The sequence below is a fragment of the Myotis lucifugus genome, unplaced genomic scaffold (genome assembly GCF_000147115.1).
Source record: "Myotis lucifugus unplaced genomic scaffold, Myoluc2.0 scaffold_3283, whole genome shotgun sequence".
Classification (NCBI taxonomy): Eukaryota; Metazoa; Chordata; class Mammalia; order Chiroptera; family Vespertilionidae; genus Myotis; species Myotis lucifugus.
This window is the reverse complement of record NW_005874331.1, coordinates 1-10,632: the sequence shown is the minus strand read 5'-3', so window position 1 is coordinate 10,632 and position 10,632 is coordinate 1. Positions and strand designations below refer to the sequence as shown.

At 46.1% G+C, this 10,632-nt stretch overlaps 1 protein-coding gene across 1 annotated transcript; it reads left to right on the top strand.

Moving 5' to 3' along the window:
• Window positions 1-188: 188 nt before the first annotated feature.
• On the top strand, window positions 189-10,484 carry PRDM14 (PR/SET domain 14; the record flags this gene model as incomplete). Its single annotated transcript, XM_006108724.1, has 6 exons — window positions 189-888; window positions 1,522-1,575; window positions 1,662-1,819; window positions 2,574-2,844; window positions 6,437-6,639; window positions 10,383-10,484. Coding segments are annotated over exons 1-6 (1,488 nt in total), but the record flags the coding sequence as incomplete, so codon positions are not given.
• Between the last annotated feature and the right edge of the window lie 148 nt (window positions 10,485-10,632).

Sequence of the window (10,632 nt, the reverse complement as noted above, 5' to 3'; positions counted from 1 at the left end):
GGTGGAGGCTCCGGCGGTAGAGTGCTGGCGGGTGGAGGTCCGGCGGTGGAGGCTCTGGCGGGTGGAGGTCCGGCGGGTGGAGGCTCCGGTGGGTGGAGGCTGGTGGGCAGGAGCCGGGCCGCAGCGCCCGCGTCCTCCCTCACTCCCCGCGCTTGCTTCTCCGCAGACCCTCCGCGCTGTGGCCCGCGATGGCTCTGCGGTCGCCGGGCGAGGCCGGACCTCCGGACAAGGTGGGCTACCCGCCCGAGAGACTCCAGAGCAGCCCCCAACACCTGGCCCCCTACTACGCGCCCTTCGCACCCTATGGACCCCATGGGACCAGCCTGGCCGCCGCGGGGGAGGATTACCAACCTTTCCCCGTCCCCACCGTGTCTGCGCCCCAGGCCGTGGCCCCCTTCGCGCTGCGGACCGCCGCTCCCTTGCTGAGCCCCGGCCTGGCCCTACCGAGGGAGCCGCTCTACGAGCTGCCCTGGCCCGGCAAGCTGGCACCGTGGTACCCATTCCCCCCCTTCACCAAGGAGCTGCCACCCTTCGTCAGCAGCGGCCGCGACTATCCCGGGGCCACCGGTGAAGACGTGGCCCACGTCGGTCGAGGCGACAGCGGCCAGTGTTATGCACCTGAGGTTTTCCTGCCACCGCCGCCCCCTGTGGGGGCTTCCCTGTTGCCCGAGGGGCTGAAGACCTCCCAGGCACCACCTCACTTCCCCAGCAAGCGGCCCGAGGAGGACCCCAAGCTCCTGAGCCAGGAGAGGACGTCGGCTCCTCGCTACCACTTCACCCAGGAGGACCTGCACTTAGTCCTGTACGGATTCCTTCCCGGCCTGGAGCACTCGCCAGAGCGCCTGCACCATGCAGCTTCCGGCCTCCTGGTCCCCGCGGACAGCGCTGGTAAAGGCAGTCCCCTTCATCCGGGGTTAGGATGGATGGAAGGATGGATGGATGGATGGATGGATGGATGGATGGATGGATGGATGGGGGAATAGAGTGGGGAAGGGGCACTTCAGGGTGAATATGAGTCCGGAAGAGGTGGGGAGCTGCATGTCTTCTATCAGGACTTCTATCAAAGGACAGAGCCTGGGGAGGTCAGGCTCCCATCTGAGCCCTACTTGCTTAATTGCATGACTCCTGAGGTTGGTTGTAGTGAGAGCTAAGGGTGAGGAGAGAAATGTTCCTGCCCTGGACTTGTCCATTGGACTCAGATTCTACCAGGATGTGCCAGGTAGTTAGTTCCATGAGAGCCTCATGCAGGTCATGGAGTCCCAGCTCAGCATCCATCGACCTAGTCAGCATTATCTCTGATTTTCAAGTTCTTTAAATTGCAAATGGGGTTCCTTTCACCACCTTAAAAGGGTTGTTTTGTGCCTCAAAGGAGAAAGTGTATATGTAAAAGGAGCAGGAAAAATATAAGCATCAAACTCAGGAAAATGGTTACCTCTAGGGAGCACGGAGGGAAACGCCTCATGAAAGGGTTTCACGATACTTTGCAACGAAAAACAAGACGTTACCCCTGCCTTTTTCTAGGGTCCGAGTGTCTTCCTCAAGCTCTGGATCAGGATGCACTTCAACTGCCAGAAGGTAGGCAGGAGACCTTGCTTGGAGTTCTTGCCTCAGTCTAATGCAGTGACTGTGCTCATCCACTTCTCTTTTTGGGGTTCCCCTAGGTCTCTGCCTCAGGCAGATGCTGTTTGGAGGTGTCCCGCATTTTGGTGTGTTCTGCTATAGCCTCATTGCCAAAGGTGTCAGGTTTGGACCCTTTCAAGGTAAAGTGGTCAACGCCAGTGAAGTCAAGACCTACGGAGACAATTCTCTGATGTGGGAGGTATGTGTGTTTTTTTGTGGGGAGGTGGCTGCTGGAGGAATATCTTGGCCTGTGCCCCCCACCCCTCCCGGGAGAGGGGACAAGGCAGTAATCTGCTGGCTGTGCTGCCTGCTTTGCAATATAAAGGGGGTGGGGGTAGGGGGGTTCATAATCCATGACCTTGACCAATAACACCTCTGCAGAAATCCCAGGCGCCTTGTGGTGGGTGCCCTAAGTCATTTTAGCCTGTGAACATGAGCCAGGGCATACACATTTAAAGAATTCATACATTGTGCTTATTTATAGACAAAAACAATTGCTTTAAATAGGATCGAGTGATGCTGAGAAGATGCCAAGGGAAATAAAACCAAATTTAAAATGTTTTGTCATTTGTCTATGAAGTTAGCTAAAGACTGAGACTCTTGACTATGTGTGGGGGTTGCAGGCCAGACTGCAGTTTGTCAGAATATATTAGCTACCCACCCTTGACCCTGAATTTCTAGTTCCAGTAATGTCCTCCAAGGAAGTAAGCTGAAATTCTGACTGTGTTGAGCCAGTGCAGTTGCCAAGATCAGAGAAAGAAAGCATGGCTTCATTAATATGCATGAAAACTTGGTTGGGATAAAATACGAAACTAATCGGTTGTTTTGAAGCAGTAGAATTGAGCAGAACCTCCTCTTGTTTCCCTTACCTCTGCGCATGAAATTAACATGTGCTCACTATAGAAACTTGGAAATCAAGAAAGATAAAGTAAGAATCGCCTTCTATCTTTCAGATCTTTGAAGATGGTCGTTTGAGCCACTTTATAGATGGAAAAGGAGGTGCAGGGAACTGGATGTCCTACGTCAACTGTGCCCGGTTCCCCAAGGAGCAGAACCTGGTTGCAGTGCAATGTCAAGGGCAGATATTTTATGAGAGCTGCAAAGAGATCTCCCAGAACCAAGAGCTGCTGGTGTGGTACGGAGACTGCTATGAAAAGTTTCTGGACATTCCCGTGAGCCTTCAGGTGACGGAGCAGGGGAAGCAGGCGCCCGGGCCCTCTGAAGGTGAGTGCACGCCTTCGCCTCGCCAGTGAGGCGCTCCTGGTGGAAGGACACCTTCCTGCAGCTTCTGGGCAACTGGTGGAGCTCCCTCCCCCTTGAAGGCTGGAGCCGAGACTAAACTGAAAGTGTCTCTAACCAGGGGGCCTTACCCCGCTGGAGAACGAGGCCCTCATCTTCCCAAAGCTGCTGACGCTGCTTCTATTCACAAGGATCCCTTTTCTTGTACCCCCTCACCCTCCACCCAGAGAAGACAATAAAAGTGGAATAAATGGACACGACCTCTGCCTTAGGCGAGCCAGTTTCTGAGTCCTGCCTGCTCAGGCTAACGCAGCCTGGGAAGTCCCGCCAGAGCAGTGCTTTCAGATGGTGGGGTGGGAAATCAATGCAGTGGTGGAGTTGTGTGTGAAAGGAAAAAAAGAGAATAAGAATAAAGTAGGATAGAAAATATCGATGTGAATCTCAAGAGCAAGCATTGTTGGTGAAGTTGTTGTTTCACAGGGATGTGTGTGGGGGCTGGGTCTCAGAGAATGGATTTCTCACTCTGGGTCTCAGCCAAGTTTGACCAGCACTGAGCTAGATTCACGCTTCGACTTTAATGTGGCTGTGAATACCTGGGCGGTCTTGGAAGGAGCAGATTCTCGTTCCTGCTTGGGACCTGAGATTCTGCATTTCTATCCAGCTTCCAAGGGATGCTGCTGCTGCTGGCCCTGGACCACATTTTATTGGCAAGGAGCTAGAGGGCCACCAACCCCCTCTCTGGGAGTGAGCCTCTGGAATTTGCATTTTAAAAAGGCTCTCAGAGTGAGCCGTGGGAATCACTGATCTTGTCGGTGGGACAGGACAAGTGCAGATCACTGTACTATGTGTGATCAGGTAGAAGACTGCTTTGTGTTACAGTAAGTGCCGTGAGTAGCAGGTAAAAGCCAATGGGAATAGCATCCATCACACACTGCACTGGTTGCCTGCATGTCTGTCTTAGAGCTAGACCGTCCTTCAGGCCAGGGAGTAACCCTAAGCCTTCGTATCCCCTGCTCCTGGAGCCCCGTGTGGATTCAATGAAGGAGGAAGACACTGACTCCGTTGGGAAAAGCTGCTTAAGGATGAGAGGAAATTGGGGGGCGGGGGGAGGGGCGTGTTAGGCAGGAAGAGAGAGGCAGTCTATCTAGGCTGGGGGATGGTGAAGCCAAAGTCAACCAACCACACATTCTCTGGGGATTAGGGGGTGAATAATGGGAGGTATCTTTCCAGAGTCCAAGTAATGAGGGCCTGTCCGAACTGTTTTGGTGAACTGTCGTCCTCCTACCCTAACATGGAGGTGGGAGTGAGGTGGTGGGATCTCCTGGGACTCAGAGTTGTCACATACTTAGCACCGCGTCGCGCACAGCCTTTTGGTCATTTCCCAAACGATACCAATAGCTTTTACTTATTTTTTTAAACTTATCTTTATTGTTGGAAGTACTAGAGATGTCTCCCTTTTGCCCATTGCTTTTGCCAATTGCTTTTACAACAAAAGTTAAAAAGAGATTTGAGACAAATACATGCTTGATAACTCCCCAAATTTATTCATTCCCCTTTTTAAAAAATCCCTTAACCTGATGTATCGAACTATTCAAATGTTCATAACTGTTGATGTCTCAGTAATGCTGTTCTGGAAATTTATCTTCAGGAAATAGTCCAAAAGGATTTTTTTATCCACAAGGATTTTTGCTACGGCACCACCCGTATTAGTGAAAAGGCACAATGTCAAGTGCTCAGTAGTAGAATACTTAAGTAAATGAAGATGTGTTCACATGGAATAATATGCAGATAGCAGAGATCACGGCATATAAGCAGCAGGGGTGAGGGTTTGATGGTAAGTGTGGGAAACCCAGCCTGCAGCTACCTCTGCTCCAGTTATGAAGCAAATTCTCCGATGCTCCCGGCACTGTTAAAATACTGTGTGTTTTGGACAATGGGGCGGGGAGGGGGGGGGCTTGTAAAGGACTCCATTTGTTGGGAAGAATTATGGATGAATTCATTTGTTTGCTGTTATGAATGTTTTGGACAAGGTTTTCTCCAAGGCTTTTGGTGAGGATGGGTGACAATTTTTCTCTTAAGGTCGTGGGCGCGCTCCTGGGCCCTATGTGGGCGGGTTATTTGAGTATGCAGCCTGCCGAGTGTGTGTTTTGGGGGCTGGAGGTGTGGAATGTGAAAACAACGCTTAATCCTTCCTCTTAATCCTTCCAAAATTTGGTGTGAATGGTGGGGCAAGAAGCATCGGAATCAGGGTTGTGTGAGAGCCCTGGATTAGAAGTAGTTGACCCAGCTGAGGGGAGGAAGAAGGAAAAGGGAATAGAATAAAATCAAGATAAATTTCCAAAGACCTGAGTTAAAGATCACTGGCCCCATCTTTAAGACCCCCTTTTCCCATCCCAGGAAGCAGGAAGGCCAGGTATTTCTGACCAGATTCTAGCTCTGAACAAAAAAAAAACAAAAAAAACGGTTGCAAGCACCGGGGGGTTCTGAGATTTGCACCTCAATGAAAGTGGTAGACTGGGCTGGGCAATGGATTGTCCTGGGGTTGCGGCTGCCTTCCTGGTTATTTACTTAGTGAATGGTTTATTTCCTTAGCCACTTGTTGAACGTGCCTGGGATGCAGTTGTTAACTAACAAAGCCCCCGATGGATAGCTTCCCTGCTGTCCTGATCCTGAAAAGATTTCCATCTCCAGATTCTTGCATAGACTCACTCCTGGCTCTTTCCTCCCTCCCTGGGGCCAGACAATGAGGTCTCAGGGAAGCCACTTCTCCTGGAATCCTGTGCCCCGACAGAGACCCCTGTAGGTGGCCCCTGTCCTCTCCCTTCCTCCCAGCACGTAGACAACCCTCACCTGGCACCTCCTTTGCTAGAATCTGCAGCTCCCTCTCTTAGCTTCTCTCTCCTCCCTCTTCCATTGATAACAACAACTTATCTTTCTCAGTCTTATCACTTAGTGATAGCATCTCTCATGGTGGTAAGAACTCATGATGTGTCAGCATTAAATTAACCATCATGATAACTCTGTGTTAGGGAAGGCAAGGTACTGTCATCCCTCCTTTGTATGTGAAGATTCTAGCTCGGGAATCCTCCCCCAAAATTCAGAGAAGTGAACTATCCGCTAAGGGAGTGCCTAAGACTTTGTAAATGGGGTCAAGTGGAACAGCCTCGGGAGGCCTGGGACGGGAGCTCTGCTGTCCATCATTGTCCTGGGTGAACAGTTGTGAACTTGTAGCTCTGGCTGGTCTGAAAGGGACACAGAGAGTAGACATGTTCTGGTTATATTATTAACCTTGGTACAAGTGCCAGTCAGTGTAAGATTATGGGGTGAGGCATTTAGGAACCAAGTGATAAATTAGTGTTCCATCATGAAGGGAAGTGGTATTAATGAAAACAAAATTATCTAAGTTGGTCCTTGTCCAGGCTTCGTGTTGGGCACACAAGGGTTTATTATTATGTTTACTTTAGTACATGTTTAAAATTGCCAATAGTAAGGGAAAGGCTTTAAAAGCTGCCTTGGAGGAAGTGAGAATGAGGTAAGGTTGCTGACCAAGCCACCGCTCCTGTCCCGTGTTTGACAGAGTCTGCAGAAGGGTACAGATGTGACCGATGTGGAAAGGTGTTTACCTACAGATACTACAGAGACAAGCATCTCAAGTACACCCCCTGCGTGGACCAGGGCGACAGGAAGTTCCCCTGCCCTCAGTGCAAAAGATCCTTTGAGAAACGGGACCGGCTCCGAATCCATATCCTCCACGTTCACGAGAAGCACCGGCCTCACAAGGTGAGAACTTAGTTCTGGTAGCAAATGACCCCACCCACGGCCCAGACTGGCTTTCTGGGTCCCGCCCAGAACCCCCGGACACACCGAAGGCCTCCTGGGTGCGGGGCCTGCTGTCGCTCTGGACCTGTGATTGAGAGGGAAGCAAAGAAAGATCATTATGTTTCAACTTGGTGATCCTTTAAAATTTTTACTTCCGATTTTATTTTATTTTTTCCTTTTTGTTTTTCCCTTTTTCCAATTATTTTTTAACATAAAAATATATAGTGCATACTTGGTAAATACAATATGGAGAAAAAAACAAGACAGAAGCCACCTGATATGCTATGGCCCAAAGTTAAGACATCTTAGGTATAATTCTTTTCAATATGTGTTTGTATTTTTAATATACTTAGATCATACTGAAGATTATGAGGTTAATTTTCTGACCTAAGATATCACAAACTCATTTGTAAATATAATGGCTATATCAGTACATCAGATGGTTGCACCATGATTTATTTAACCAATCCCCTGTTTTGCGCATGTCTCGCCAATGATGATGCAGTGAACAATATTACATAGAAGTAGTTATTTCTGTTATCCATTTATGATTATTTTTGTAATTGGTTGATCCCCAGTGTGTGTGTGTGTGTGGGGGGGGGGATGTGTGCAGGAGGCAACAGATAGATGATGTTCCTCTCTCATCCATGTTTCTACCTATCCTTCTCCCTTCCTCTCGCTCTAAAAATCATCACAAACATTTTTTAAAAAGAAAGTGGTGATTTGACCTTCAAAAGAGTTGTTTTTCTGGCAGACTTAAGGAATAATAACGTGTCATGCTTGGTGATCCCAAGGCTTCTTTCATTGTTTTCTCTTTGCAAGTTCTCCTTTACCATGACTATAAATATTGCTTAACAGTGGGTTTCAAACCTGTAGCCACGAATTCTGTCCAGAGCTCAAGAGGCACATATGTAGCTACTGTCCCAACATCTAACCTGAATTTCCCATTGCACTTTGCCTTCATGTTTGGAGTTTTGAGGTTTTTCCTGATTTTTATTGCTTAACATTTTTATTCTCCTTTAGTTTTCTTTATTTCATTTACTTTAGCTTGAGTAGTACTTCACTTTTAAAATGATAAAGTATATTTAATTTCCATTGAAGCCCAAAAGAAAACACTTAATTTAACTTCAATAGAAGAAAAAGCTCCAGTGAAGATAAATGATTTTTAACAAAAATAATCGGTTTCGAAAAGAGAAAAAAAATTGACAAAAATAACAGAAGATGTGGGTTTACAACCAACAATGAAAAGCCCTGCATTACCATCCTCCTTCCAGCCTTTAAGCCTAAATGCACCCCCTTTTCAGATAATTTGTCGAGCAAACTTCAAGTGAAACATAGATTAAAAATGTCAGGAAATCCATGTAGTCTAGGGGTGGGGAACGTCCAGCCCGAGGGCCATATAAGGCCCATGAAATGACTTGGTATAACCCTGCCAAAGCTTTAGGGGTCAGTTAATTAAATGTTTGGCTAAATATGGCAGGCTAATTTCTTTTTAATATATTTTATTGATTTCAGAGAGGAAGAGAGAGAGAGAGAGATAGAAACATCAATCAATGATGAGAGAGAATCACTGATTGGCTGCTTCCTACACGCCCCCTACTGGGGATCGAGCCTGCAACCAGGGACCCTTCAGTCCTTAGACCGACGTTCTATCCACTGAGCCAAACCAGCCAGGGCAAGCAGGCTGATTTCTAAGTTGATAATTTTGTGTGGTCCTCTTAATGATGTTATAAATATCCAAATCACTCTTGGCAGAAAAAAGCTTCCCCACCCTTGCAGTGTTGTCCATAACGATGAGTACCAAGAGTTCATACAAGTCCAGAAGGTAGGTTCTAGCCTTCTGAAATACCTGACCCATGGAGACAGGGCTTTTTTTTTTTTTTTTCTTCAGAAAGCTTTGTTCCAATAAATTGTGCAAATTTATACAAGGCTTTAACTTTACTTCATTTTTTACTTCCTTGTAAGCTTTTATTTTTGCCAGCATTTCTAATTTCAGGACACAAATTTAGTTTCTTAATTGTGTAACTTGTATGATGACATTCACATTCTTCCTGGAGCTTATTCTGATTTGAACCAGTGATTTCTGAACCTGTGAACTGTCATTTGGATTTTTTTTTTAACACCTTCTTAAATTCTACTAATTGTTCTATTCCACCCTTCCTCTTTCTTGATTTCTTTTTTGTATCACTGGTGTATATCTTCAAGTAATTGCATTAAAAGATATATAGTGAAAAGTTTTCTGAGTCCTTCTTTGAGGATATTTTATTCACATATCTCTTTGATGGTTTGCCTGGATACAGAATTATAGGTAGAAATAATTCTCCCTCAGAATATTCAAAGCATCGCTCCATTTTCTTCTATCATTTGGAGCCAATCTGGTTCTTTTGTGTGTGTTTTTTAATTAATCTATTTATTTGCTTTTGTTAATTCTCACCCATCTATAGTTTTCCATTGATTTCTTTTTTTTTTTAATATTTTTTTTTGATTTTTTTACAGAGAGGAAGGGAGAGGGATAGAGAGTTAGAAACATCAGTGAGAGAGAAACATCGATCAGCTGCCTCCTGCACACTCCCTACTGGGGATGTGCCCGCAACCAAGGTACATGCCCTTGACGGGAATCGAACCTGGGACCCTTGAGTCCGCAGGTCGACGCTCTATCCACTGAGCCAAACCGGCCAGGGCAATCTGGTTCTTGTTTCTTTGTAAATAACCACTTTTCTTTATGGAAATTTTGCTTTATCTTTGGAGTTCTGAAATTTTAATAGAATGTGTCAAAATTGGATGTATTTTTATTTTCTTTCTCTTGCTTTGCACACATTGGAATACAAGATACTCTTTCCATCTGAAGGCACAAATCCTAAGCTGAAAGGAATGATCTTGTTCTTTCTTTGGTTATTATCTGTCTTCTAGGCCTTCGTTCTCTCCTGGAACTCCTTTTGGCCAGGTGTTAAGTTCAATCTACCTCCCTGTGCTTAACTTAATTTTTTTATTATTATTTTATTTTATTTTTTGCTTAGCTTTCTTAGAAAGTTCCCCAATCTTATTTTCCAAATCATGTATTTAGTCTTCAGCAGTCAGCTGGGTCTATTCAGTTATTCAGCACTTTTATGTTGTTGTTTGTTTTCAATTTCCAAGAACAGTTTCTTTTTCTAATCGCTTTCCTTTTATAATTTGTTCTGTTTGCAATATTATCTCAAACATCTTTTTTTTGTGCTTCAGTAACAATAATATATGCCCATTATTTAAACTTTAAGCACTACAAAAAAATGAGTGTATTAAGCATATAGTAGGCACTCCATAAATACTTGCTGCATTAATTGCACAGTGATTACCCTGTAAGGAAAACAGAGTAGGAATCTGAGTTTAACTGACACACTGGTCACACAGCTGCATGTTGACAGGGCAGGACTAATTCAGGCCTCTATTAAACACCACGATCCTATTAAATTCCCTCATTTCACACCTGAAGAAACTGACATCCAAAGATGTTAGATGACATTAGCACTGGGCAGGCTCTGGACCAGAGCCCATGCTCCGGGATTCCTCAGTGTCGTGCCAGGAGGTCTATCTACTACCAATAGACCCTCGGCGTGGGCCTGCTTGATTCTCTGATAACACACAGAATAAATACGATAGTTAACATCATGGGGAAATGAACTTGTTAGGGGAAGATGTGATTCCAACTCTGTTCTTTTTTGCCTTAGTGTTCTACATGTGGGAAATCTTTCTCTCAGTCTTCCAGCCTAAACAAGCACATGAGAGTTCACTCTGGAGACAGACCCTACCAGTGTGTGTACTGTACGAAGGTAGGTGAACCTCCTGGAAGGGATCTGCCTTGAGCTCTGTTTGGGTGTCCGTGGACAGGAACTTGAAGCATAAAGCCTGGCTTACCCCCCACTTCTGCCCCCAACCCTGCTTGCATTTGCTTGTGATGGTCAGATACAATGACCCACT